This window comes from Taeniopygia guttata, chromosome 1A (genome assembly GCF_048771995.1).
Source record: "Taeniopygia guttata chromosome 1A, bTaeGut7.mat, whole genome shotgun sequence".
Taxonomy (NCBI): domain Eukaryota; kingdom Metazoa; phylum Chordata; class Aves; order Passeriformes; family Estrildidae; genus Taeniopygia; species Taeniopygia guttata.
The window spans coordinates 740,655-768,562 of NC_133025.1; the positions used below are offsets into that span (position 1 = coordinate 740,655).

General features: G+C 62.9%; 3 protein-coding genes across 7 annotated transcripts; 1 reads left to right on the forward strand and 2 right to left on the reverse strand.

Moving 5' to 3' along the window:
- Positions 1–51: 51 nt before the first annotated feature.
- On the reverse strand, positions 52–11,494 carry NCAPH2 (non-SMC condensin II complex subunit H2). 3 transcript variants are annotated; one of them, XM_072918085.1, is made up of 21 exons: positions 11,383–11,494; positions 9,929–10,143; positions 8,559–8,660; positions 8,035–8,090; positions 7,566–7,641; positions 7,404–7,475; positions 7,032–7,111; positions 5,714–5,856; positions 5,560–5,640; positions 5,005–5,099; positions 4,309–4,380; positions 4,146–4,209; positions 3,151–3,258; positions 2,878–2,931; positions 1,998–2,068; positions 1,811–1,895; positions 1,593–1,661; positions 1,439–1,482; positions 1,223–1,324; positions 308–457; positions 52–233 (listed from the first exon to the last, which is right to left on the reverse strand). In XM_072918085.1, the coding sequence occupies exons 2-21, from the start codon at positions 10,034–10,036 to the stop codon at positions 84–86; spliced, it is 1,782 nt and encodes a 593-aa protein (XP_072774186.1). In that variant the 5' UTR covers positions 10,037–10,143; positions 11,383–11,494; the 3' UTR covers positions 52–83. The 3 variants fall into 3 exon arrangements, with proteins under 3 accessions (XP_072774186.1, XP_041576644.2, XP_072774189.1); XM_041720710.2 differs by having other exon boundaries at positions 4,146–4,212; XM_072918088.1 differs by lacking the exon at positions 5,560–5,640 and having other exon boundaries at positions 4,146–4,212.
- On the forward strand, positions 11,474–24,977 carry LMF2 (lipase maturation factor 2). Of its 2 annotated transcripts, XM_030261610.4 has the most exons (14): positions 11,474–11,603; positions 12,899–13,152; positions 13,899–13,927; positions 14,652–14,848; positions 16,245–16,423; positions 17,301–17,439; positions 18,332–18,466; positions 18,543–18,648; positions 19,235–19,331; positions 19,408–19,590; positions 20,234–20,402; positions 22,488–22,599; positions 22,677–22,779; positions 23,835–24,977. In XM_030261610.4, exons 1-14 carry the CDS (start codon positions 11,480–11,482, stop codon positions 24,153–24,155), a joined length of 2,148 nt encoding a protein of 715 aa, XP_030117470.4. In that variant the 5' UTR covers positions 11,474–11,479; the 3' UTR covers positions 24,156–24,977. The 2 variants fall into 2 exon arrangements, with proteins under 2 accessions (XP_030117470.4, XP_072774176.1); XM_072918075.1 differs by lacking the exon at positions 18,332–18,466.
- Positions 24,940–27,868, reverse strand: MIOX (myo-inositol oxygenase). Of its 2 annotated transcripts, XM_030261611.4 has the most exons (10): positions 27,796–27,851; positions 26,985–27,047; positions 26,775–26,855; positions 26,427–26,589; positions 26,286–26,353; positions 26,084–26,193; positions 25,910–25,977; positions 25,604–25,653; positions 25,382–25,494; positions 25,054–25,286 (listed from the first exon to the last, which is right to left on the reverse strand). In XM_030261611.4, exons 1-10 carry the CDS (start codon positions 27,811–27,813, stop codon positions 25,178–25,180), a joined length of 843 nt encoding a protein of 280 aa, XP_030117471.3. In that variant the 5' UTR covers positions 27,814–27,851; the 3' UTR covers positions 25,054–25,177. The 2 variants fall into 2 exon arrangements, with proteins under 2 accessions (XP_072774197.1, XP_030117471.3); XM_072918096.1 differs by lacking the exon at positions 25,910–25,977 and having other exon boundaries at positions 24,940–25,286; positions 27,796–27,868.
- Between the last annotated feature and the right edge of the window lie 40 nt (positions 27,869–27,908).

Sequence of the window (27,908 nt, forward strand, 5' to 3'; positions counted from 1 at the left end):
TGCGGCCAAATCCCCCTAACCCCCACCCCAGCACCCCTGAGGGAAGAGGCCTTTCCTTAGCAAAGGGGGGTTTATTTGGGGGTTTATTTGGGGTCGGGGTCTCTCTGGGAGGGCAGCTGTAAGTTCTGGAACCTCTCGTGCGCCGGGCAGTCCGTCAGCAGCCGCAGCCGCACCGTGTCCAGCGCCTCCTCCAGCCCCTCGTCCTGTGCCAGCTCCACCTGCCCGTCGTTGGCCTGCGGAGGGGACAGCGGGTGGCCGGGGGTCCTGGCACGGCCAGTGACCCCCCCAGGGACCCCCGGGGCCTTACCAGCTGCAGCGAGGCCAGCAGGTAGCGGCACACCTCGAACGGGGGCTGCCCGGCCACCAGGCTGGCCAGAGAGTGCCACTGGCCCAGCTCCGCACAGCGCTCCGTCAGCTGCAGGCCATAGGCACGGACATCGAAGGGGGCACGGGACTCCTGGGGACAGCAGGGGACAGGGAATGTCTCAGGTCAGTGCCAGCCCCTAGGCTCAGACACTGAACGGGTCACGAGACTCCTGGGGACAGCAGGGGACAGCGAGGGTCAGGGAGGGTCACTGGTCAGTGCCAGCCCGTAGGCACGGACATCGAAGGGGGCACGGGACTCCTGGGGACAGTGAGGGGTCAGCAAGGGTCAGGGAGGGTCACCAGTCAGTGCCAGTCCCTAGGCTTGGACATTGAACGGGACACGGGACTCCTGGGGACAGCAGGGGACAGGGAGGGGGTCAGGGAGGGTCAGGGAGGGTCACTGGTCAGTGCCAGCCCCTGGGCACGGACATTGAGCAGGACACGGGACTCCTGGGGACAGGGAGGGGACAGCGAGGGGACAGGGAGGGTCAGGGAGTGTCACTGGTCAGTGCCAGTCCCTAGGCTCGGACATTGAATGGACCACAGGTTTCTTGGGGGACAGTGAGTGTCACCGGTCAGTGCCAGCCCCTACCCACGGACATGGAACGGGGCACAGGACTCCTGCAGGTATGAGGGGACAGGGAGGGGACAGCAAGGGGACAGTCAGGGACAGGGGGCTCAGAGGTGCAGAGGGAGGGGCAGAGGAGGCTCAGTGTGGGCAGGGGGCTCCGGGGTGGGTCTGGGCCGCTCAGGGGTGGGTACCGGGTGTTCAGGGGTGAGCAGGGCAGTGCCAGCCCCCAGCCCAGCCCGGGCAGTGCCCCCCAAGTCCCACCCAGCCCGGGGTCGGGGTCCGTGCCTGCTCCTGCAGCAGCGGCTCTATGCGCTCCTCCCACTGCCGGATGCGCTGGGACAGCTCCGTCTCCTGCGCGAACTTCTGGGAGCTGGCCATGAACAGCTCCTGGGGACAGGGACAGCCATGGGGACACCCCGCCGCTCCTGGGGACACCCCCAAGCCTCCAGGGGACACCGTGACCGTCTGGAGTCACCCCCACGTCCCCCCACCAGCACCTACCACGTTCCTGCGCACCAGCTCCTCGTAGCCGAGTTCAGGGGGGTCTGTGGGAAAAGGGGTCACAGCACCCTGCCACCCCCACGGGAGGGACAGGGGACCCTCAGGGACAGACAGGCTGGGGAATTGGGGAGGGAAGGGTCGGTCAGCAGCTCACCCTGGGCTCCTTCCTCCAGCTCCTCTGGCGCCTCAGGCTCCATGTCCTCGTGCTCCACAAAATCATCATCTGCTGGATGGGGACACCCCTCAGTGCCCCCTGACACCCCCTCAGTGCCCCCTGAGGACCCCCCCAACCTTCTGGGACCTCCCCAGACCCTCAGGAGGGAAAGAAAGGCTCCCCAGGCAGGAGGGATTTGGGGTTCTGGGTTCCAGCACCTGCTCCTTCCTCGCCGTCCACGCCGCACTCCTGCTCCAGCTCTGGCTCCAGCTCCAGCTCTGGCTCCAGCTCCCTCAGCAGCCCCTGTGGGAGGAACAGCCCTGAGCCCCCCCTGAGCACCCCCAGAGCGTGGCAAGGGGCTGCTGGAGCCCCTCAGCCCCCCAGTTCAGCCCCCACCCCACTCACCCTCCGGCTCTGGAGCTTCCTTTGCGCCGCCAGCCGCTCCTTGAACTGCCGCCAGTACAGCACCTCCAGGTCTGCAGGGATTGGGAACGGGGATTGGGGATGGCCCCCCTGCACCCCCTAAAACAGGGGATGGCCCCTCTGCCACCCCCAGGCATCCCAGGCCCTTCCCAGGCTCCCCTTGCCTGGTTTTGGGGTGTCCTTCCCCTCCATGCCCTCCCCACTGCAGGATCCATCTCCTGGTGCCCATTTCCCCAGTTTTGGGGTGTCCTTCCCCACTGCAGGATCCATCTCCTGGTGCCCATTTCCCCAGTTTTGGGGTGTCCTTCCCCACTGCAGGACCCAGTCCCTGGTGTCCATTTCCCCCAGTTTTGGGGTGTCCTTCCCCTCCATGCCCTCCCCACTGCAGGATCCATCTCCTGGTGTCCATTTCCCCCAGTTTTGGGGTGTCCTTCCCCACTGCAGGATCCAGCCCCTGGTGCCCATTTCCCCCAGTTTTGGGGTGTCCTTCCCCTCCATGCCCTCCCCACTGCAGGATCCATCTCCTGGTGCCCATTTCCCCAGTTTTGGGGTGTCCTTCCCCACTGCAGGATCCATCTCCTGGTGTCCATTTCCCCAGTTTTGGGGTGTCCTTCCCCTCCATGCCCTCCCCACTGCAGGATCCAGCCCCTGGTGTCCATTTCCCCAGTTTTGGGGTGTCCTTCCCCACTGCAGGATCCAGTCCCTGGTGCCCATTTCCCCCAGTTTTGGGGTGTCCTTCCCCACTGCAGGATCCATCTCCTGGTGTGCATTTCCCCAGTTTTGGGGTGTCCTTCCCCACTGCAGGATCCAGCCCCTGGTGTCCCCCAGGACAGGGAATGTGTCCCTGCCCGTGTCCCCTCACCTGCGAAGGTGGGGCCCTTCCTCCTGCTTTTCCGGCCCTCCGTGACGTTGTTGTCTGTGGGAAGCAGGTCAGAAATAATCACTGGATGGGAATTCCATGGGTTTATCAAAGTTGGAAAAGCCCTCAGAGCCCACCGAGTCCCCCCCAGCACTGCCAAGGCCACCCCTGCCCGTGTCCCCAAGTGCCACGTGCGCAGGGCTGTTAAATCCCTCTGCAAAGGTTTTCAAATCCTTTTGGATCTCCACCCCACAGGATCCCACGGGAATCACTCACAGGCTGCAGAGAACCATCTGGTGAAATCCTGCAGCTTCCTCGGGCCCTTCCTCTTCCTCTTGCCTCCAACCATGTCATCCAGGCCGTGTGGCACCAGGAAGGGCCTCCCTGCAGGTGACACGGGTGACACCGGGGGTGCGGCCACCAACGGGGGCTGGGAGGGGGAAGGGGCCCCTCTGGATGTTGTGGGGCTGGAATAACCCAGCGTGGGGACGGGGACACCTGAGGGTGCCCATGTGGCTGGGAGGGATCCACTGGGGGGCTGGGAAGGACCTGCCATGGGGATGGGGACGTGGAACTGGGAATGACCCTCTGTGGGGCTGGGAATGACCCTCTGTGGGGCTGGGAATGACCCCCCGTGAACTGGGACTGATCCTCTGTGGGGCTGGGAATGACCCTCCATGAACTGGTACTGACCCTCTGTGGGGCTGGGAATGACCCTCCATGAACTGGGACTGATCCTCTGTGGGGCTGGGAATGATCCTCCATGAACTGGTACTGACCCTCTGTGGGGCTGGGAATGACCCTCCATGAACTGGGACTGATCCTCTGTGGGGCTGGGAGTGAATGACGCTCTGTGGGGCTGGGAATGACCCCCATGAACTGGGAATGTCCCTCTGTGGGGCTGGGAATGAAGGACCCTCTGTGGGGTTGGGAATGACCCTCCATGAACTGGGACTGACCCTCTGTGGGGCTGGGAATGAATGACGCTCTGTGGGGCTGGGAATGACCCCCAATGAACTGGAATGTCCCTCTGTGGGGCTGGGACTGATCCTCTGTGGGGCTGGGAGTGAATGACGCTCTGTGGGGTTGGGAATGACCCCCCATGAACTGGGACTGACCCTCTGTGGGGTTGAGAATGACCCCCCATGAACTGGGAATGTCCCTCTGTGGGGCTGGGAATGTCCCTCTGTGGGGCTGGGGACACCGAGGGACACGTGGCCAGGAATGACCCAGCACGGGCCCCTGGAGCTGCCCCGTTTCCCCCAAAATACCTCTCCTGAAGGGCTTCTCCTCGGATTCTCCGAAGGGGTCGAGGCTCTGCCATGGATTGGGCTCCTCCTGGCACAGGGGTGAGGATGGGCAGGGCTCTGGGCTGTCCCAGGGGTCCCATCCTGCTCAGCTTTGGGATCTCCCTGGCTCCAGGCCCCCCCTTACCTTGCTGAGGGCTCTGGGCTCCTGGCACGGGGGTCTCTCCCGAAGGATGTACCCCCGGGTCCGGGGCGTGCTCTGGGGGACGTGGGGAGCGACAGTGAGGGACTGGGGGGCAGGGAAACGGGGGGTGGGGGGATCCAGGGGTCTGGGGAAGGAGTGAGGGGCTCCAGGGAAGGAACAAGGGGCTCCAGGGATCCAGGGAAGGAGTGAGGAGCTGTGGGGCTCTGGGGAAGGAGTGAGGGGCTCCAGGGAAGGAGTGAGGGGTTCCAGGGAAGGAGTGAGGGCTTCCAGGGAAGGAACACAAAGCTCTGGGGCTCTGGGGAAGGAGTGAGGAGCTGTGGGGCTCCAGGGAAGGATTTAGGGGATCCAGGGAAGGAACACAAAGCTCTGGGGCTCTGGGGAAGGAGTGAGGAGCTGTGGGACTCCAGGGAAGGAGTGAGGGGCTCCAGGGAAGGAACACAAGGCTCTGGGGCTCTGGGGAAGGAGTGAGGAGCTGTGGGGCTCCAGGGAAGGAACACAAGGCTCTGGGGCTCTGGGGAAGGAGTGAGGAGCTGTGGGGCTCCAGGGAGGGAGTGAGGGGCTCCAGGGAAGGAACACAAGGCTCTGGGGAAGGAGTGAGGAGCTGTGGAGCTCCAGGGAAGGAGTGAGGGGCTCCAGGGAAGGAGCACAGGCAGCCCCCAAGCCCCTGCCCACACAGACCCTCTGAGCCTCGATGTGTTCGTTAGGGGCCGGGGTCACCTCCATGTCATTCCCCAGGGCCCCGGGAACGTCATCATCGTCAGGTTCTGCAGCACCTGGAGGGGTGGGAACGGGCAGAGGTTGGAGAAGCTTCCAGGACTCCCCATTCCCACCCTGTGTGCCAAGGAATTCCCTCAGGAGCTTGTCCTGCCAGGGCAGGGCAGCAGAGGGCAGGAGCAGGGAATGGGTTGGAAGATCCCTCAGAGCCCAAATCCAAGCGTTCCCAGCACTGCCAGGGCCACCCCTGCCCGTGTCCCCGAGTGCCACACCCACAGGGATGTAAAACCCCTCCAGGGATGGGGATCCAGCCCTGTGCCAGGGCTGCACAGCCCTTTCCAGGAGGGAATTCCCCAAAATCCACCCCTGAGGCCGTTCCCTCTCCTCCTGTCCCTGTTCCCTGGAGCACAGCCCAGCACTGACTGTCCCCTCCTGTCAGGGATGAATCCACCCCTCACCCTCCTCCCCAGCACCCTGGAGGGACACAGGGAGGACACCCGGGGCAGGTGCCACCCTCACCTGCCTCCTCGCAGAAGCTCAGTGCCCGCACCAGCGCCGTGCCAGCGCTCGGACGCTCCGCGGGGCCGCATCCCGGAGCCGCTGCCGGGGACGGTGACAGTGAGTGCTGGCAGTGACAGCGACAGTGGCACGGCCAGCCCAGAGCCCCGGGTACCTGTGGCCGTGGCCAGGCGCTGCTCCTGCTGCGGGTGGGTGGGGGAGAGCCCGGAGAGCTCCAGCAGGAAGGCGCCGGAGGCGTGCGGGGTGGAGGTGTTCATGCGGAAATCCCTGCGGCTCGCCAGCACCTCGCCCCGCCGGCTGCGGCAGCACCGGCAGGGCGCTGTCCCCAGGGTCCCCAGTGTCCCCAGGGTCCCCCGTGCCAGCCCCTGTGCCAGCCCTGGCTCCCACAACAGCACGGCGCCGGCCTGGATGGCCCCGCAGGGAGGGGACATGGGACAATCCCACCAGGGGAGGGGACATGGGACAATCCCACCAGGGAAAGGGGACATGGGATAATGCCACCCAGGGACTGGAGCAGGGGACAGGACATGGGACAATGCCACCAGGGGAGGGAACACGGGATAATCCCACCAGGGAAAGGGGACATGGGATAATGCCACCCAGGGACTGGAGCAGGGGACAGGACATGGGACAATCCCACCAGGGGAGGGGACACGGGACAATCCCAGCAGGGAGGGGACACGGGGACAATCCCACTGGGGAGGGGACACGGGACAATCCCACCAGGGAAGGGGACACGGGACAATCCCAGCAGGGAGGGGACACGGGACAATCCCATGGGGAGGGGACAAGGGACAATCCCAGCAGGGAGGGGACAAGGGACAATGCCACTCAGGGACTGGAGCAGGGGACAGGACATGGGACAATCCCACCAGGGGAGGGGACATGGGACAGTTCCAGCAGGGGAGGGGACACAGGACAATGCCACCAGGGGAGGGGACAGGGGATAATCCCACCAGGGGAGTGGACATGGGACAATGCCAGCAGGGAGGGGACATGGGACAGTGCCACACAGGGACTGGAGCAGGGGACAGGACATGGGACAGTCCCACCAGGGGAGGGGACATGGGACAATCCCACCAGGGGAGGGGACACGGGACAATCCCACCCAGGGACTGGAGCAGGGGAGGGGACACAGGACAATCCCACCAGGGGAAGGGACATGGGACAATGCCACCAGGGAAGGTGACAATGCCAACCCAGGGAGTGGAGCAGGGGAGGGGACACGGGATAATCCCACCAGGGAAAGGGGACATGGGATAATGCCACCCAGGGACTGGAGCAGGGGACAGGACATGGGACAATCCCACCAGGGGAGGGGACATGAGACAATGCCACACAGGACCTGGAGCAGAGGAGGGGACAAGAGACAATCCCACTGGGGAGGGGGCAGGGGACAATGCCACCAGGGAAGGGGACATGGTACAATGCCACCCAGGGGAGGGGACAGGGGACAATCCCAGGAATGGCACCTCAGGAGGGGGTTGTCCTTCTTCTCCCCTTCTTCCGGGGGCACCAGGGCCATGGGGGTCAGGGGAACGATGTTCACAGCCTGGGAAGGGACAGGGAGGTGGCAGAGAGCCTGGGAAAGGTGTCATGTCCCCAAGGCCACCACCCCGGCTGGATGGCCCCGGGATTCACCCGGGAAAATGGGGACGTGGAGGGGAGGAAAGGAGGGATAAAAAGAGAGATAAAAGGGAGAAAGGGAGGGGGAAAGAGAAGGATAAACAGAAGGAATATAGGAAAAAAGGAGAGAGAAAAGGAGCAAGAAGGAATAAACAGAGGACTCAAAGGAGAGAAAGGAGAAATAAAAGGAGGCATAAAATGCAACTGGTTTCTCTTACAGCAGGCTGCTGGCCCCTCCTGATGTCCACGCTGGCCTGGCTGGTTTCTGGGATGTCATCCAGGGACAGGAACTGCAGGAAAGCCCCCCAAGTGTCACCCCAGCTGGCAGGGACACCGAGAGCCCCCCTGGAGCAGGATGTGGGGCACAGAGCCCGCCTCACCTCCTCCTGTTCGTCCGTGAAGGTGGCGTCGGCATCGCGGCCGTCGGTGCCCAGGGAAGTGGGGAGCTTCTCCCTCCTAGGGAAAAACGGGCTCAGGATCCATGGGGATGGTGGGAAAGGGTCCCTCCAGCCCTGCTGTGGGCCCTCCAGGTGGGAAAACCCCAAAAAAAATGGGGTTTTCCCTCTTGTTGTGTCAGTGCAAAAGTCCAAAGGAGCTGGCAGCACATTCCGAAGGGATTCTCCTTTTGGAAAAGGCTCCTTTGGACTCCTAAATCACCATGAACCAGAAGGAAAACCACCCCTGGTTGTGTGTGTGCTATCCCTGTGCTGGCATTCCCAAGCCCGGGATGCACCTCCCAGGGCAGGGATGGGAATGGGGATGGCCCAGGATCAGGGCAGCAGCAGGACAGAGCCGGAGCAGGGGTTCTGCAGGACAAATTCCCCTCTGGGAAGGGAAAATCCCACTCACTGTTTGTTGGAGATGCAGTCCAGCGTCTGGCACACCAGCATGTACAGGTATTCCACCTGGAAAACAGCAGCTGGAGCTGGGAAAGGCCCTCCACCCGAGGGATTCCCCCCTCCCATTACAGACCTCAATTCTATGGGGTTTTGGTGCTCTTTTCCCTTTTTTTTTCAGCCGTTCCATGGCCAAACTTGAGGAAATCCCTAAATTTGGAGCAGCCTGGGACAGTGGAAAGTGTCCCTGCCCTCTGGATGGGCTTTGAGGTCCCCTCCTACCCAAACCATTCCAGGACTTTGTGCTCAAAAAGAACCAATATCCCATGATTTTGTGACAAAATTGGATTTTACATCCCACCCTGCAGGACAGCAAAATCCCTGCTGTTCCCTGAGAGGGGAAGGTGCCTACACCAGCACCTACAAGCGGATCAAATTTAGGAGGGAAATTAGGAGAAATTAGGATAAAATTTGAGACAATGAGCTGAAATCACTCCCATGGGACGGGGATGGGGCAGGGGTGAGGGGTGTGCTCACCTTCCTGCTGTAGATGCAGGCAGAGCCCTGGATCAGCAGCGCTGCCTCCATGAAGTTCATGGTGGTTTTGCCGTTGTCGAAGGAGATGCAGATCTGGTCCAGCTGGGAGAGGCAGGGTTGGGTTTTACTTTTAGAAATGGGGTGACTGAGAGGTGTTTTAAAAGATTTTATTCTGTTATCGGCCTCGGTGCAGGGTGAGACAGATGTAAAACTCAACGTTGTTCTATTAGAAGCTAACTTATTTCATGGTTACAATCCTTTATTTTTTCAGCTTATTTCTGCCACACAATTCTACTATTAATTCTAACACTAATCACTTATATTTTTAATCCACACAGTCTTGCTACAAAGCATCTTCCACAGCTTTAATTCTCTAAAATTAATTTTTTAATTGAACTAAAATTTTAATTCTATGAAATTCTTTTGGAAGGCCCCATTTTGAAATTTGTTTCCAGTCCAATTTCCCTCTCAACAATGTAATTTCTGTTTTATGGCTTGAAGTCAGCACACCTTACCTCGGTGTTGCATGCAGACCTACAAGGGGTTTCTGTCAGGTTTTGGGATAAAAAGAGGGATAAAAGGAGGAGGAAACGGAGGAAGAAAAGGAGGAAAAAGGAGAGGGAGAATAAGAAAAAAAGGAGAGGGAGAAAAGGAAGAAAATGAGGGATATAGGAGGAAAAAGGACAGAGAAAAGGAGGGAGAAAAGGAGGGACAAAAAGAGGGATAAAAGGAGGAAGAAACAGAAGAAGAGGAAGGATAAACAGAGGGACAAAGGGAGGAGGAAACAGAGGAAAGGAGGAAAAAGGAGAGGGAGAAAAGGAAGAAAAGGAGGCATAAAAGGAGAAAAAAGGAGAGAGAAAAGGAGGAGAAATGGAGGGATAAAAGGAGGAGGAATCAGAGCAAGAAAAGGAATAAGAGGAGGAAAAAGGAGGGGGAAAGAAAGGAAGAAAAGGAGAGATAAAAGGAGAGATAAAAGGAGGAAAAAGGAGAGAGAAAATGAGAAAGAAAAGGAAGAAAAGGAGGGATAAAAAGAGGAAGAAATAGAGGGGGAAAGAGGGATAAAATAAATTAAAAAAGGAAAAAAGAGAGAAAAGGAGGGATAAAAGGAGAGGGAAAGAGAGGAAGAAAAGGAAGAAAAATGAAAGAAAATGAGGGGGAAAAGAGGGATAAAAGGAAGAAAAGGAGGAATAAAAAGAGGGAGAAAAGAAGGGGGAGAGGGACAAAAGGAAGAAAAGGAGGGCAAAGGAGAGGGAAAATGAGGAATAAAAAGAGCAAGAAAAGGAGGAAGAAAATGAGGAAGAAAAGGAGGAAAAAGGACAGGGAAAAGGAGGGGCAGGGGACACAAGGAGCTCTGGGGGTGTCCCCGTTACCTCCTCCAGGTACTCCCCGAGCTGGGCAGCCACATCCACCTCCCAGTTCTTGGTGAGGTCACGGATGGGCTGCAGCAGGTGCTGGAAACGGGAATCCACCTCCTCCATGGTGGGATCCCCACTGCAGAGAGCCCAAAAGCGGCTGGAAGCTGCTCCCTCAGGGAATGAGTGTCCTGGACAGCTCCAGGGGGAGTTCTGCAGGAATCACAGCTCGGCTGGGTGGGAACGGGGACAGCTCAGGCTACAGGGAATTGTTTGGGCTGGAAAATCCCCACCCCAATCCCACTGCCAAGCCTGGTCCTGACTTTGACCCTGATCGTGACCCCAATCCCAATCCTGACCCTGACCCTAACTTCAGTCTCTACCCTGAGCCGACCTGAAACTCATTCCCAGTCTGGAGCCCAGTCCCAGCCCTGATCCCGGTCCCATTCCCTCACCTGACGCCGACCCCAATTCCCATCCCTAACTCTGCCCTGGTCCTGTACCCAGCCTCGATCCCGATCCCAACCCCATCTTCAGTTCCACTCTCGATCCCAAACCGATCCCCATGCAGACCCCGACCCCAATTCCCATCCCGATCCCTACCCCAACTGCGCTCTCAACATCAGTCCCGACCGTGATTCTGATCCCGATCCTGGTCCCCATCCAAACCTCAATCCTGACCCTGATCCCAATCCCGATCCCAGTCCCCATCCAAACCTCAATTCCAGCCATGATCCTGATCCCAGTGCCCATCCAAACCTCAATCCTGACCGTGACCCTGATCCCCATCCAAACCTTGATTCCAACCGTGATCCTGATCCTGGTCCCCATCCAAACCTCAATCCCGACCATGATCCCGATCCCAATCCCAGTGCCCATCCAAACCTCAATTCCAGCCATGATTCTGATCCTGGTCCCCTTCCAAACCTCAATCCTGACGCTGATCCCAATCCCAATCCCGATCCCAGTCCCCATCCAAACCTCAATCCTGACCCTGATCCTGATCCTGGTCCCCATCCAAACCTTAATCCTAACTATGACCCTGATCCCAATCCCAGACCCCATCCAAACCTCAATTCCAACCATGATCCCGATCCTGGTCCCCATCCAAATCTTGATTCCAACCGTGATCCCGATCCCAGTCCCCATCCAAACCTCAATCCTGACCATGACCCTGATCCCCATCCAAACCTCAATTCCAACCATGATCCCGATTCCGGTCCCCATCCAAACCTTGATCCTGACCGTGATCCTGTTCCCAATCCCAGACCCCATCCAAACCTCAATCCCGACCATGATCCCGATCCCGAACCCAGTCGCCATCCAAAGATCAATCCCGACTGTGACCCTGATCCCCATCCAAACTTCAATTCCAATCATGATCCTGATCCCGGACCCTATACAAACCTCAGTCCTGACTGTGATCCCGATCCCGGTCCCAGTCCCCATCCCATCCCGATCCCGCCCCTCACCGGCCCCTCCTCATCCCCCGGTTGCCGCCGCCGCCATTTTCGTCCTTCCCGCGCTCCGTGACGCGCCCCGCGCGCCGCTGACGTCACGGCGCCGCTGATGTCATCGCCGCGCGCCGCCATGGCCGCCACGGCGGGGCTGGAGCGGCCGCGGGCGCTGTTCCTGGCCGGGCTGGCCGCGGTCTACATCGCCGCCTTCGGCTCCCTCTACGTGCAGATCCCCGGTACCGCCGCGGGGAGCGGGCACGGGGCCGGGGGAACCGGGGCGGAGCCGGGAGTGCAGCCGGGGGAACCGGGATAGCGAGGGGGGAACCGGGATAAGGCTGGGACTGGGGTCGGGGGAACCGGGACAGGGATTGGGGAACCGGGAATAAGGCTGGGAGTGGGGACGGGGGAACCGGGATAGGGACGGGGGAACCGGGATAGGGCTGGGACTGGGGACGGGGGAACCGGGGCGGAGCCGGGAGTGGAGCCGGGGGAACCGGGATAGGGCTGGGAGTGGGGCCGGGTGAACCGGGATAGGGACGGGGAACCGGGATAGGGACGGGGGAACCGGGATAGGGACGGGGAACCGGGATAGGGACGGGGGAACCGGGATAGGGCTGGGAGTGGGGCCGGGGGAACCGGGACAGAACCGGGATAGGGACGGGGAACCGGGATAGGGCTGGGAGAACCGGGACAGAGCCGGGAGTGGGGCCGGGGGAACTGGGATAGAGCCGGGGAACCGGGACAGGGACGGGGAACCGGGATAGGGCTGGGAGTGGGGCCGGGAGAACCGGGACAGAGCCGGGAGTGGAGCCGGGGGAACCGGGATATGGACGGGAGTGGGGCCGGGGGAACCGGGAGTGGGGCCAGGGGAACCAGGATAGTGGGGAAATCTGGGGTTAACCCTGAATTAGGTCCAATTTTTGGGAAATAAATTATGGAAAGGCCCACTCTGAAACCCCCCAGCCCCGAGGTAATTTGGAAACACTTTTGCAGCAGGAAGTTTTAGCCTTGCTCATGCACTGGGGTGAGGAAATCTGGGGTTAACCCTGAATTGAGTTCAATTTTTGGGAAATATATTATGGAAAGGCCCCCTCTGAAGCCCCCCAGCCCCGAGGTAATTTGGAAACACTTTTGCAGCAGGAAGTTTTTGTGCTCTGTGGTGGGGAAAACTGGGATTAACCCCAAATTAGGTTCAATTTTTGGGAAGTAGATTATGGAAAGCCTCCCCAAAGCCCCCTGTGTCCCCCAGCCCCGAGGTAATTTGAAAACACGTTTGCAGCAGGAAGTTTTAGCCTTGCTGGTGCTCTGTGGTGGGGAAATCTGGGGTTAATCCCGAATTAGGTTCAATTTTTAGGAATTAGATTATGGAAAGCCCCCTGTGTCCCCCAGCCCCAAGGTGCCCCTCAATTTGGAAACACTTCTGCACCAGGAACTTTTAGCCTTGCTGGTGCACTGGGGTGGGGAAATGTGGGGTTAACCCGCGCTGGGCAGAGTTTTTGGGGCTCAGAGGCCAGCAGGTCCCTCCCGGCAGGGCTGTACGGGCGCTCGGGGCTGCTGCCGGCGCGCCGCGTGCTGCGGCCCGGCGGGAAGGGGCTGTGGGAGCAGCTGCGGGACGTGCCCACGCTGCTGTGGCTGTGCCCGCGCCTGGGGCTGGACACGGAGCAGGGCATGGAGCTGCTGTGCCTGCTGGGGGTGCTGGCAGCGCTCGGGGCGCTGCTCTGGGACGCCCTGAGGGACTGCCTGGTGTTCGCTCTGCTCGCTGGGTTCTACCTGTCGCTGTACCAGGTGAGGGGACAGCGGGGACAGAGGGGACAGCGGGGTGGTGGCGCGTCCTGCCAGCTCCTGGCGTGCTGGGGGAGGCACAGAGATGGAGACAGGGGATGGGTGGGGTGGGAAGGGGCTGTAAATCCCATCCCCTTCCAGCCCCCAGGGCAGGGACACGTCCCACTGTGCCCGAGGCCATCCAGCCCGGCCTGGGGACAAGGGACAGAGGGACAGGACACAGGGAATGGCTCCCACTGCCAGAGGGCAGCCATGGATGGGAGATTGGGAATGAGGAATTGCCAGAGCAGCTGGGGCTGCCCCTGGATCCCTGGAATGCCCAAGGAAATGTTGGACACTGGGGCTGGAGCAGCCTGGGACAGTGGGAGGTGTCCCTGCCATGGCAGGGTGGCACTGGAGAACTTTGGGGGTCCCTTCCCACCCAAACATCCCAGGATTCACTGGATCCTCCCTGGTGCTGGAGCTCCCGTGGGTCAGAGATGGGTGTGGGGGGAGGAGGAGGAGGAGGAGGGTTCACTTCCCTCTGAAATCAGGGAATTAAGGAAGGATAAATGGTCTGTGTGAGGCCATCCCTCCTGGCACTGCTGTCACCTCCCTGGGGTGGCTGTCACCTCCCAGGGGTGGCTGTCACCTCCCTCTGCTCCTTGCCCCAGAGCCCCGGGGAGCCCAGGGGGTCTCTCCCCACGGGGAAGGGTCTGGGGGTGTCAGACCCCCCGGCTGAGCCCCCACCCCGCTCCCCCTCTCTGCAGGTGGGGCAGGTGTTCCTGTACTTCCAGTGGTGAGTCAGGGCCCCCTCCCCGGGGCTTTTGGGGGGCTGGGGAACCACCCCGGGACCCCAGGGCGGGGGGCACAGGGGGTTCTGAGGGGTGGGGTGGGTGACACAGTGGGGCAGGGGGCTGTGGGGACCAGAGTGAGGGGTGTGGGGGGCTGTGGGGACAAGGACAGGGGCTGTGGGGGACTTTGGGGACTAAGGCACATTGGGGTGGGGAGCCCCACATACAGGGGGTGGCCGTGTCCCCAGCCCCACATATAGATGGTGGTCGTGTCCCCAGCCCCACATATAGATGGTGGCCGTGTCTCCAGCCCCACATACAGGGGGTGGCCGTGTCCCCAGCCCCACATATAGATGGTGGTCGTGTCCCCAGCCCCACATATAGATGGTGGCCGTGTCTCCAGCCCCACATATAGATGGTGGCCGAGTCCCCAGCCCCACTTTGGCTGTGTGGCCGTGTCCCCAGCCCCACATATAGATGGTGGCCGTGTCCCCAGCCCCACACACAGGGTGGCTGAGTCCCCAGCCCCACTCTCGCTGTGTGGGCATGTCCCCAGCCCCATGAGCGGGGCATGGCCATGTCCCCAGCCCCACATGTAGATGGTGGCCGTGTCCCCAGCCCCACTCTCGCTGTGTGGCCATGTCCCCAGCCCCACGAGCAGGACATGGCCGTGTCCCCAGCCCGTGTGGGGTGCAGGGCGGGGGTCCCAGCGCCGTGCCCCCCGCCCAGGGACAGCCTGCTGCTGGAGGCCGGGTTCCTGGCCGTGCTGGTGGCCCCCCTGCGCCTGCTGCGGTGGGGGTCCCCGGCCTGGAGACCCCACGACGCCGTCACCTTCTGGGCCGTGCGCTGGCTCCTCTTCCGCCTCATGTTCGCCTCGGGCGTGGTGAAGCTCACCAGCCGCTGCCCCACCTGGTGGGGGCTCACAGGTGAGGGGGGATTTGGGTTCAGGTTTGGGGGGCTTTGGGGTTCAGGTTTGGGGGGTCACAGGTGAGGGGGGCTTTGGGGTTCAGGTTTGGGGGGCTTTGGGGTTCAGGTTTGGGGGCTCACAGGTGAGAGAGGGGCTTTGGGGTTCAGGTTTGGGGGGCTTTGGGGTTCAGGTCTTGGGGGGCTCACAGGTGAGAGAGGGGCTTTGGGGTTCAGGTGTTGGGGTCTCACAGGTGAGGGGGGCTTTGGGGTTCAGGTCTTGGGGGGCTTTGGGGTTCAGGTTTGGGGGGCTCACAGGTGAGAGAGGGTCTTTGGGTTCAGGTCTTGGGGGGCTCACAGGTTAGGGGGGGCTTTGGGTTCAGGTCTTGGGGGGCTTTGGGGTTCAGGTGTTGGGGGGCTCACAGGTGAGGGGTGGCTTTGGGGTTCAGGGTTGGGGGGCTCACAGGTGAGGGGGGGCTTTGGGGTTCAGGTCTTGGGGGGCTTGGGGGTTCAGGTGTTGGGGTCTCACAGGTGAGAGAGGGGCTTTGGGGTTCAGGTGTTGGGGGCTCACAGGTGAGAGAGGGGCTTTGGGGTTCAGGTGTTGGGGGCTCACAGGTGAGAGAGGGGCTTTGGGGTTCAGGTACCCCTCAATTTGGAAATATTTTTGCACCGGGGAGTTTTCAGCATTGCTTGTGCTCTGGGGTGTGGGAAACTGGGATTAATCCCGAATTAGGTTCAATTTTGTGGGAAATAAATTATGGAAAGCCCAGCTGGAATCTCCTGTGTCCCCCAGCCCCGAGGTACTCCTCAATTTGGACATATTTTTGCACCAGAAAGTTCTCAGCATTGCTTGTGCTTGGCAGTGGGGGAAACTGGGATTAACCCTGAATTAGGTTCAATTTTGTGGGAAATAAATTATGGAAAGCCCCCCAAAGCCCCCTGTGTCCCCCAGCCCTGAGGTACCCCTCAATTTGGACATATTTTTGCACCAGAAAGTTTTCAGCATTGCTCATGCACTGGGGTAGGGGAAACTGGAATTTACCCTGAATTAGTTTCAATTTTTGGGAAGTAAGTTATGAAAAGCCCCACCTGTAATCTCCTGTGTCCCCCAGCCCCGAGGTACCCCTCAATTTGGAAATATTTTTGCACCAGGAAGTTTTCAGCATTGCTTGTGCTCTGTGGTGGGGGAAACTGGGATTAATCCTGAATTAGGTTCAATTTTTGGGAAGTAAATTATGGAAAGCCCCCTGTGTCCCCCATTCTGAGGTACCCCTCAATTTGGAAATATTTTTGCACCAGGAAGTTTTCAGCATTGCTTGTGCTTGGCAGTGGGGGAAACTGGGATTAATCCTGAATTAGGTTGAATTTTTGGGGAAATAAATTATGGAAATCCCCCCTGGAACCTCCTGTGCCCCCCAGCGCTGACCTACCACTACGAGAGCCAGTGCATCCCCACGCCGGGCGCCTGGCTGGCCCACCAGCTGCCCGTGTGGTTCCAGAAGCTCAGCGTGGTGGGCACCTACGTCATCGAGGTGGCCGTGCCCGCGCTCTTCTTCGCGCCCCTGCGCCGCCTGCGCCTCTTCGCCTTCTACTGCCAGGTGCCTCCTGCTGCTGCTGTGGGGTTCTGCCCTGGGGTTGGGGTTTGTTCATCTGGGGCCTTGGGTGGTGGAATGGTGGGTGCTGGGTTTAGTGTGGGTCAATTATTAGCATACTAAATCTATTGATTTGAGATTTTATTAATTTGGGGTTTTTTTGGGGTGGTGTACTGGTGGGTGTGGTGGGTTTAGTGTGGGTTAGATACTAGCGTACTCACTCTTTGTTGATCTGAGATTTTATTAATTTGGGGGTTTTTCGGGGCGGCATATTAGTGAGTGTGCTGGGTTTAGTGTTGGCTACTTACTGGTGTACTTAGTCTTTGTTGATTTGAAATTTTATTAATTCTGGGATTTTTTTGGGTGGTGTACTATTGACTGTGCTTGGTTTAGTGTTGGCTAATTACTGGTACACTCAGTCTTTGTTGATTTGACATTTCATTAATTTTGGGATTTTTTAGGTGGCATGTCTGCTGTGTTTAGTGTGGGTTAGATACTAGCGTGCTCACTCTTTGTTGATCTGAGATTTTATTAATTTTGGGGTTTTTTTGGGGGGGCATATTAGTGAGTGTGGTGGATTTAGTGTTGGCTAATTACTGGTGTACTCACTCTTTGTTGATCTGAGATTTTATTAATTTTGGGATTTTTTAGGTGCCATATCTGCTGGGTTTAGTGTGGGTTAGATACCAGTGTACTCACTCTTTGTTGAGTTGAGATTTCATTAACTTTGGGATTTTTTAGGTGCCATATCTGCTGTGTTTAGTGTGTGTTAGATACCAGTGTACTCACTCTTTGTTGACTGGAGGTGCTGGTCAGGCTGTGCCCAGCATCCTCTGTCCCCCAGCCCCGTGTGACACCCCCGACCCCGTCCTGTCCCCCCCAGGTGCTGCTGCAGGTCCTCATCATCCTCACGGGCAACTACAACTTCTTCAACGCGCTGACCATCGTGCTGACCTCCTCCCTGCTGGACGAGCAGCACGTGGGGCGCTGGCTGGGCCGGCCCCGCAAGAGGCACGGTGCTGGTGAGACCCCCGAGCCCCCCTCGGGGTGGGGGACCCTTCCTGGGGGGACAGGGGACACGGGGGACACGCTGTGGGAGCTGCCACGCTCACCCCGGCGCAGGGGCTGTGCCCGGGGGACGCCAGGGGTGTGGGGCACAGTTGTGAAATCAGGGGATGGGTGGGGTGGGAAGGGGCTGTAAATCCCATCCCCTTCCAGCCCCCACGGGCAGGGACAAGGGACAGAGGGACAGGACACAGGGAATGGCTCCCACTGCCAGAGGGATGGATGGATGGGAGATTGGGAATGAGGAATTTCCAGAGCAGCTGGGGCTGCCCCTGGATCCCTGGAATGTCCAAGGCCAGGCTGGACACTGGGGCTGGAGCAGCCTGGGACAGTGGGAGGTGTCCCTGCCATGGCAGGGGTGGCACTGGAGAACTTTGGGGGTCCCTTCCCACCCAAACATCCCAGGATTTTCTGGATCCTCCATGGTGCTGGAGCTCCAATGGGTCACAGCCACTTGTGGGGGAGGAGGAGGTTTCACTTCCCTCTGAAATCAGGGAATTAAGGAAGGATAAATGATCTGTGTGAGGCCATCCCTCCTGGCAGTGCTGTCACCCCACAAGGGGCTCCCACCCTTGGGAATTCTGGCACTGCTGTCACCCCACAAAGGGCTCCCACCCTTGGGAATTCTGTGTCCCAGTGAGGTCCTGCTGCTGCTGCCCTTTCCCTCCTCATTCCCTTTCCCTGCATTGCTGGAAGCACTGGGACCCCCATCATCCCTGGTTTTGGGGGGTCCTTTCCAGGCTGGGCAGGGGACAGGCGGGTGACACCGTGGGCAGGGCCCTGTGCCCGTGGGTGACCCCAGGGCGGTGAGGGGGGTCCCGGGCCGGCTCTGAGCCCTCCCTGCCCCAGGCTGGCCCCCCAGGCTGGGCTGGGTGCTGGGCACGCTGCTGGAGCTCAGCACCTACGGGCTGCTGCTCTGCTGGACCGTGCACTACTTCGGCCTGGAGCTGGACTGGGACAGGAGGGTGCTGGAGTCCAGAGTGGGTACGTGCCGGGGGCACAGCCCTGCGCCCTCCCCCGGGCACCGGGGCCGGGCCTGAGCCGGCTGTCCCTCCTGCAGCCTTCACCTACCACGAGTTCACCACCTGGCTGCGCACCGTGACCCTGCCGCTGGTCGGGGTGGCCTTCCTGTCCCTGTCCTGGGAGATCCTGGTGGCCCTGTACCGGTGGGTCTGGGGGACACCGGGGTGCCCCTGGGGCTGTGGGGGACACTGGGGTGACCCTGGGGGCGTGGGGGACACCGGGGTGTCCTCAGGGCCATGGGGGATGCTGAGGTGACCCCAGGGGTGTGGGGGTCACTGGGGTGACCCTGGGGCTGTGGGGGACACCAGGGTGCCCCAGGAGCATGGGGGACACTGAGATGCCCATGGAGGACACCGGGGTGCCCCCGGGGCCATGGGGGACACCGGGGTGACCTTGGGGCTGTGGGGGACACTGGGGTGCCCTCAGGACCATGGGGGACACCGGGGTGCCCCTGGAAGTATAGGGGACATCGGGGTGACCCTAAGGGTGTGGGGGACACCGGGGTGACCCTGGGGCTTTAGGGGACATGCTGGGGTGCCCCTAGGGGAATGGGGGACACTGGGGTGCCCCTGGGGGCATGGGGGACACTAAGGTGACACCCTGGGAGCTGGGAAGGGGTGACCCCACTCCGGGATTTGAGCAGTCAGACTCAGTGTGGAGGGGTTTAACCCCCAAACCAGGGGGGCTGAGCCTCTTTGCCCCCACAACCCCCCATTTGTGCCCCCCCAGCTGTGTCTGCCTCCGGGGATGCTTCTGGAAGCTCTGGGCCACCCTGCAGTGGGCCATCATGGGCACGGCCACCGTGGGGCTGTTCGCTGTCAGCCTGGTGAGGCTGGGGGCCACGGGGCTCCTGGGGACCCCCAAACCCCCCCAGGCCGTGACAGAGCCCCCCTGCCCCCCAGGTGCCCTTCACCTACATCGAGCACGAGTCCAACGGGAAGCTGTGGCCCGGCATCCACCAGATGTTCGGGGCCGTGGAGCGCTTCCAGCTGGTCAACTCCTACGGGCTCTTCCGCAGGATGACCGGCGTGGGCGGCCGGCCCGAGGTCATCCTGGAGGGCAGCTACGACGGGCACAGCTGGACGGTGAGTCTGGGTGGGCACAGGGATGGGCACAGCTGGATGGGGAGTCTGGGATGGGCACGGGGTGGGCACAGCTGGACGGTGAGTCTGGGATGGGCACAGCTGGATGGTGAGTCTGGGATAGGCACAGGGATGGGCACAGCTGGATGGTGAGTCTCAATTGGAATGGGTTCTGGCAGTGTCCCTATTACAGAACCCCAGGATTTTGGGCAGGAATGTCCTTTTCCTGTTGAGGATCAGGTGTTGGAGGTGTCCCTGTTACAGAACCCCAGGATTTTGGGCAGGAATATCCTTTTCCCGGGTCTGAGGCTGTTCCAGGCGCTGGGTAGGAATGGGTTCTGGAGGTGTCCTGCCCCAGAATCCCAGGATTTTGGGTGGGAATGTCCTTTTCCCGGGGCTGAGGTGACTCCAGGCACTTAATTGGAATGGGTTCTGGCAGTGTCCCTATTACAGAATCCTGGGATTTTGGGTGGGAATGTCCTTTTCCTGGTGAGGATCAGGTGCTGGAGGTATCCTGCTCCAGAATCCCAGGATTTTGGGCAGGAATATCCTTTTCCCGGGGCTGAGGCGGCTCCGGGCACTGGGTGGGGTGGGTGCCATGCCCTGCCCGGTGCCCACTGCCGTGCCAGCCGCTGCCATCCCGCAGGAGATCGAGTTCATGTACAAGCCCGGGAACGTGAGCGTGGCCCCGGCCGTGGTGGCCCCGCACCAGCCCCGCCTGGACTGGCAGCTCTGGTTCGCCGCCCTCGGGCCCCACCAGGGCAGCCCCTGGTTCAGTGCCCTGCTGCTGCGCCTGCTGCAGGGACAGCCCGACGGTCAGGGGCGGGATATGGGGCTGGGGGGTGGGATATGGGGCTGGGGAGAGGGGATATGGGGCTGGGGAGAGGGGATATGGGGCTGGGGAGAGGGGATATGGGGCTGGGGAGTGGGGATATGGGGCTGGGGAGTGGGGATATGGGGCTGGGGAGAGGGGACACGGGGCTGGGGGTGGGGGATATGGGGCTGGGGAGAGGGGATATGGGGCTGGGAGAGGGGATATGGGGCTGGGGAGAGGGGATATGGGGCTGGGGACGGGACACGGGGCTGGGGAGAGGGGATATGGGGCTGGGGAGAGGGGACATGGGGCTGGGGAGAGGGGACATGGGGCTGGGGGCTCTGGGGACCCAGGGTATGGTGGGACCTCCCCAGCATCGGTACCACCGTGGTTTTGGGGTGTCCCTGTTTGGGTTTGGGGTGTTCCTGCAGCCTTGGGGGTGTCCCCGGGTGTGTTTGGGGCGTCCCTGTTTAGGTTTGGGTTCTGCCCACTGTGCTGGGGCTGTCCCTGGGCGTGTTTGGGGTGCACTGGGGCTGTCCCCATTGTGCTGGGGCTGTCCCATCTGTGTTTGGGGTGCACTGGGGCTGTCCCTGCTGTGTTTGGGGTGCACTGGGGCTGTCCCTGCTGTGTTTGGGGTGCACTGGGGCTGTCCCTGCTGTGTTTGGGGTGCACTGGGGCTGTCCCTGGGTGTGTTTGGGGTGCACTGGGGCTGTCCCCGCTGTGTTGGGGCTGTCCCTGGGTGTGTTTGGGGTGCACCGGGGCTGTCCCTGCTGTGTTTGGGGTGTGCTGGGGCTGTCCCCACTGTGCCAGGGCTGTCCCTGCTGTGTTTTGGGGTGCACTGGGGCTGTCCCTGGGTGTGTTTGGGGTGCACTGGGGCTGTCCCCACTGTGCCGGGGCTGTCCCAGCTGTGTTTGGGGTGCACTGGGGCTGTCCCCGCTGTGTTTGGGGTGCACTGGGGCTGTCCCTGCTGTGCTGGGGCTGTCCCTGCTGTGTTTGGGGTGCACTGGGGCTGTCCCCGCTGTGTTTGGGGTGCACTGGGGCTGTCCCCATTGTGCTGGGGCTGTCCCTGCTGTGTTTGGGATGCACTGGGGCTGTCCCTGGGTGTGTTTGGGGTGCACTGGGGCTGTCCCTGGGTGTGTTTGGGGTGCACTGGGGCTGTCCCTGCTGTGTTTGGGGTTTCCTGGGGCTGTCCCTGCTGTGTTTGGGGTGCACTGGGGCTGTCCCTGGGTGTGTTTGGGGTGCACTGGGGCTGTCCCTGCTGTGTTTGGGGTGCACTGGGGCTGTCCCTGGGTGTGTTTGGGGTGCACTGGGGCTGTCCCTGCTGTGTTTGGGGTGCACTGGGGCTGTCCCCGCTGTGTTTGGGGTGCACTGGGGCTGTCCCCGCTGTGCTGGGGCTGTCCCTGCTGTGTTTGGGTGCACTGGGGCTGTCCCCACTGTGTTTTGGGGTACACTGGGTCCGTCCCTGCCGTGCCAGGCTGTCCCTGCTGTGTTTTGGGGTACACCGGGGCTGTCCCTGGGTGTGTTTGGGGTGCACTGGGGCTGTCCCTGCTGTGCTGGGGCTGTCCCCACTGTGTTTGGGGTGCACTGGGGCTGTCCCCACTGTGTTTTGGGGTACACCAGGGCTGTCCCTGCTGTGTTGGGGCTGTCCCTGCTGTGTTTTGGGGTGCACTGGGGCTGTCCCCGCTGTGCTGGGGCTGTCCCCGCTGTGTTTTGGGGTGCACTGGGGCTGTCCCCGCTGTGTTTGGGGTGCACTGGGGCTGTCCCTGCTGTGTTTGGGGTGCACCAGGGCTGTCCCCGCTGTGCTGGGGCTGTCCCTGCTGTGTTTGGGGTGCACTGGGGCTGTCCCTGCTGTGTTTTGGGGTGCACTGGGGCTGTCCCCGCTGTGTTTGGGGTGCACTGGGGCTGTCCCCGCTGTGTTTTGAGGTACACCAGGGCTGTCCCCGCTGTGCCAGGGCTGTCCCAGCTGTGTTTTGGGGTGCACTGGGGCTGTCCCCGCTGCACTGGGGCTGTCCCTGGGCGTGTTTTGGGGTACACCAGGGCTGTCCCCGCCGTGCCAGGCTGTCCCAGCTCTGCCCCTGTCCCGCAGTGATCCGCCTGGTGCAGACAGACGAGTCCCGGTACCCGTTCCACGCCCGCCCTCCCACCTTCCTGCGGGCCCAGCTCTACAAGTACTGGTTCACGACCCCCAGCGAGGGCAGGTGAGCGGGGAGGGACCCCTGCAGCCCCCAGCCCGGCCTCGGGGGGCTTTGGGCTCACCGGACCCCCGTGCCCGCAGCCCCGCGCCGTGGTGGCGGCGGCAGCACGTGCAGGAGTTCTTCCCGGCCGTGTCCCTGGGTGACCCCACGCTGGAGTCCCTGCTCAGCCAGCACGGCCTCAAGGTGGGCACGGGGAGACCCCTCCCGGGCTCCTGACCCCCGGCCTTCAGCGCTGCTGATCCCACCGCCAGGATCCCGACCCCCCTGCCTTGCCCCCGACCCTCCCTGACCCTATTCCATTGCTCTGTCCCTCTCTTCCTTCACCTCCATCCCCTTCCCGCGCCCTTCACCCCTCAAGCCCCCTTCCCTCTCCCTGCCCCACTTTTTTGGCCCCCTGACCCCCTTTTTCAGCCCCCTTCCCTCACCCCTGACCCCCTTTTTCAGCCCCTGACCCCCTTTTTCAGCCCCTGATCTCCCCCTTCCCTCTCCCTGTCCCACTTCCTTGGCCCCCTGACCCCCTTTTTCAGCCCCTGATCCCCTTTTTCAGCCCCTGACCCCCTTTTTCAGCCCCTGATCTCCCCCTTCCCTCACCCCCATCTCTCCCTTGACCCCCTGGCCCCACCTCCCCCTCCCTGACCCCTTTCACTTGCCCCGAGCCCCTTTCTCGGCCCCCAACCCCATTCCCTCACCCTGATCCCCTTTATCAGCCCCCATCCCCCCTTCCCTTACTCAGACCCTCTTCCCTCCCACACCACGATCACCCTTTTTGGCCCCTGACCCTTTTCCGGCACCCCCAGTCCCGTCCCACACCCTGACCCCATTTGTCCCCCAGCACAAACCCCCCCTGAACCCCTTTTCCCCCAGGACAATCCCCCTGACCCCTTTTCCCCCCAGGATAAGCCCTCCTGACCCCATTCCCCCAGGACAAGACCCCTGACCCCCTTTCCCCCCAAGACAAGCCCCCTGCCCCTATTTCCCCCCTGACCCTGTTTCCCCCTGACCCCATTCCCTCAGGACAAGCCCCCTGACCCCCTCTCCCCCCAGGACAAGCCCCCTGCCCCTATTTCCCCCCCGACCTCATTTCCCCCTGCCCCACCCCCCAGGACAAGCCCCCTGACCCCATTCCCCCAGGACAAGCCCCCTGACCCCATTTCCCCCCAGGACAAGCCCCCTGACCCCATCTCCCCCTGACCCCCATTTCCCCCCAGGCCAAGCCCCCTGACCCCATTTCCCCCCAGGACCAGCCCCCTCCGCGCCGCGGGGCCCAGGCGCTGCTGCCACGCCTGCTGAGCTCCGTGCGCCGCCTGTGCCAGCCCTGCTCGGGCCCTGTCCTGCTCTGGTCCCTCTACCTGGTGGCCGCCACCGCGGGGCTGCTGCGGGTCCTGGCCCGGCGGGCCCGGGGGGGCGCGACCCCCGCCCGCCACAAAGGGCCCCGGGACCACCGGGGTGAGCGCAACGGGGCACGGGGGAACGAGGGGACACGGGGCACCGAGGGGGCACGGGGCACCGAGGGGGCGCGGGGGAACGAGGGCCGGCACGGCAACAAGAGGAAGAAGTAGCCCCCCGCAGCCCCCCAGAAATGGGGCACAGGCAGAGAGTCCCCAGCTGGGGGGGCAGCGCTTGTGGGACCCCGGCCCGGGGGGTGCCCGTGTGCCAGTGCCTTCAGCACGGTGTGGCCGTGGGGCTGGGGACATGCCCGGGGCTTGGGGACACCTCCCTTTGTCTGGGGACCCCTTGGGGACACCTCCCCCTGTCTGAGGGACCCCTTGGGGACACCTGCCCCAGCCTGGGGGACACCTCCCTCTGCCTAGGGACCCCTTGGGGACACCTCCCTCTGTCTAGGGACCCCTTGGGGACACCTCCCTCTGCCTGGTGACCCCCTTAGGGACACCTCCCTCAGCCTGGGGGACCCCTTGGGGACACCTCCCCCAGCCTGGGGACCCCTTGGGGACACCTCCCTCTGTCGATGGGGACACCTGCCCCAGCCTGGGGACCCCTTGGGGACATCTCCCTCTGCCTTGGGGACACCTCCCCAGTGTCCAGGCACTCCTGGGGACCTGTCCCTGCTCCCTGGGGACCCCCCTAGGGTTTGAGGGGTGCTTGGGGACATGTCCCAGTGTCTGGGGACCCTTTGGGGCCCCGGCCCCAATGTGGGTGACCCCCCTGCAGTGCCCAGGGACCCCTGGGGACCCCTCCAGACCCTAGGGTGGGGGGCTCAGAGCGGGTGGGGGCTCTGTGCCCGCGGGGCAGTGCCAGCCCTCCTGTCACCCTGCCCGTGTCACTTTGGGGTCCCCCAGGCACTTTGGGGTGCTCCCCCCGCCCGGCTCAGCCCAAGCCCAGAGGTTTCCTATAATTTTCTAATTAAAGCCTTGGACATTCCAGCCCCGCCACTCTCCGGGATTTGGGGGGTCCTGCCCGGGGCAGGGGTACCCCCGTGGGGAGGGACCGGCACGGGGGTGCTGCAGGAGCGGGTTTATTGCAGGGCCTGGGGGTGCTGCGGGGTCCCGGCAGGGTTTTGGGGGTCCCGGCAGGGTTTTGGGGGTCCCGGCAGGGTTTTGGGGGTCCCGGCAGGATTTTGGGGTCACCAGCAGAGCTGCCCCGGGCAGTATTTGTCGATGAGGCCCTGGTAGTACGCGCGGAGCTGCTGCACGTCGGGCAGCTCCTCCTGCTTGGTGTACAGGTCGAACTTGCTGTGGGGCAGATGGGGGGTCGGGATTAGGGGGAGCTGGACCCCCCAAAGGCGCGGGGGGCCCGGCCGAGCCCCCCAACCCCCCCAGACACCCACTTGAGCTCGCGGACCCAGGGCAGCATGCGCCGGTCCTCCTCCGAGCACAGGTGGCCGTAGTCGCCGTGGGCGTGCCAGGGGTAGAAGGAGTGGAAGCGAACCATGTAGAAGGCCTGGGCAGTGGGGGTGGGGGGCACACGGGTTTAGGGCACCCCCCGCACCCCCAAACCTGCCGGGGGTCCCTGAGCCCCCCACCCCCCCCCCCCCCCGGGCTGAGCTCACCTCCTTGGGCAGGGCGAAGTTGTTGAACTTCATCACTTGGTACATGTACTCTGAAAAGGGGAGGGGGCGTGGGGAGGGGCTGAACCCCCACCGGGGGGAGCCCCAGAGGGGCAGAGACCCCCCGAGTCACAGAGACCCCCCCCCCAGGAGCTGCAGCCCCCCAGAGGAGCAGCCCCCGCCCCACGCCAAGGGCTGCAGTTCTTGCAAAGGGGGCAGTGGGGGGGGGGGGGGGGGTTAGCACCAGGGCCCTGTTTGGGGTGGGGGGCTCTGCCCCAGGAGGGACCCCCCCCAGCACCCCAAACTCACCATCGTGGCCCCAGGACATGAGGACGTTGTCCAGGCCACAGCCGGGCTGGTACATCCCGTACTCGGTGCTGGGGATGGGGCGGGGGCTGAGCGGCCGGACCCCCCCCACCACAGCCCGGCCGGGCCGGGGGTGCGACCCCCGCCCCCCAAAAACCCCCCGGGGGTCCGGCTCACCTGTACCGGGGGTCTTTGGTGTCGGGGTTGTCGTGGAAGGTGGAGTCCCCATAGACCACCGACTTCTGCACCCTGCAGCCCACCGGGAAGGTGTCCCCGACCACCGCCCACTGCCGGGGGGCACGGCGGGTCACGGCACCCCCCGAGGGTCCCCCGGCCGCGGGGGGAACCCTCCGAACCCCTTCCCACGCGTGCCGCTCACCTGGGGCTCCCCGAAGAGCACCAGCACCTTGCCCAGGTCGTGCAGGAGCCCCACGAGGTGGAACCAGTCTGGGGGCGAGCGGGGCCGTGTCACCCGTGGGGTGGGGACCGCGGCGGGGACAGGGGCGGGCTGGGGCCCCACCTTTGTCGGGGTGCGCCCGGCGGATGCCCTCGGCCGTCTGGAAGGCGTGGAAGGAGTTGGGGAAATCCACGTCGGGGTCCGACTCGTCCACGAGCTGATCCAGCAGCTGCAGCGCCTCCATCGCGCTCATCCTCCGCAGCGAGCAGGAGCCGTACTGCGCGCTCTGGGGACACGCCGCGCGTGGGGACAGCGCCGTGCCCGCCCCGAGGCCGGGCAGGGGGCTCGGTGCCCCCCGGTGCCCCCCGAGAGGGGTGGGATGGGGCGGCGGGGCTGGATTTGGGGTGCGGGCAGGGAGGGCTGGGACACGGAGGACACGGGGGACACGGGGGGACACGGGGCCGTCCCCACCTTCCTGCGGACGAACTCCACGGTCTGGTGGGTGTGCATCAGCAGGTAGGTGTTGTACACGCGGTCGAGCAGCTTCCCCTCCTGCGGGGCGGCACCGGCGGTTCGGGGGGCTCCGGGGCAGCCCCCGTGTCCCCGCAGCACCCCGGGGTGCCACGGACCCACGGGACCCACGGGACCCGCCCGGTTTTGGGATCCCCCCACCCCACTCACGGTGTAGTTGCGGAACTCGGTCTTGGCCTTGCCGGGTTGGGGCTCCTCGGAGGAGTCGGGGTCCTGCGGGGGACGGGGGACACGCGTGGGCACGTGGGGACAGGGACACGGGGCAGGGACACGGACATGGGACACGGACACGGGACAGGGACACGGACACGGACATGTACACGGGACACGGGGCAGGGACAGGGACACGGGACAGAGACACGGACACGGGACAGGGGCAGGGACACGGGACAGGGACACAGGACAGGGACACGGACATGGACACGGACACGGACACGGGACAGGGACACAGACACGGGACAGGGGGACACCGGCACCAAGCACAGGCCTGGCCCTGTGGGATCACGCTGTCACATGGGGTCACACAATGCCACACTTTGTCACACGGTGTCGCACACTATCGCACACTATCTGTCGCACGGTGTGACACGGTGTCACACACCACCACACGCTGTCCCCCCCGGCGTACAGACGGACCTGGGGGTGCCACCCCCCATCCCTTGGTGGGGACAGCGCTCCGGGGGTCTCTATTGGGGGCGGTGTGAGGGTCCCACCGGTGCTGTGGGACACCCCCCGGCCTGGCCCTGACCCCATAACCCCACCCGGGGGGGGGGGAGCAGCTCCCCATGTCCTCGAGACCCCCACCCAGGGGGGGTCCCTTTGGGGAGGGGTGGCACCCCCCAGCAGGGACGATATCACCAAGGGGTCCCCTCTGGCCCCGGATCTGGGGGGGCCCAGCTGTGTTTGTCCCCCCAGGTGTGTTTGTCCCCCCCCCCCAGCTGTCCCCAAGCCCCCCACTCACCGCCCTCAGGCCGCTCATGGTGGGTCTGGGGGCTCCCGGGCTGCGGGGCGGCCGCCGCGGCCCCGCTTTTATGGCGGGGGGTGGCGCGGGGGGCCCGCCCGGCCCCGCGGAGA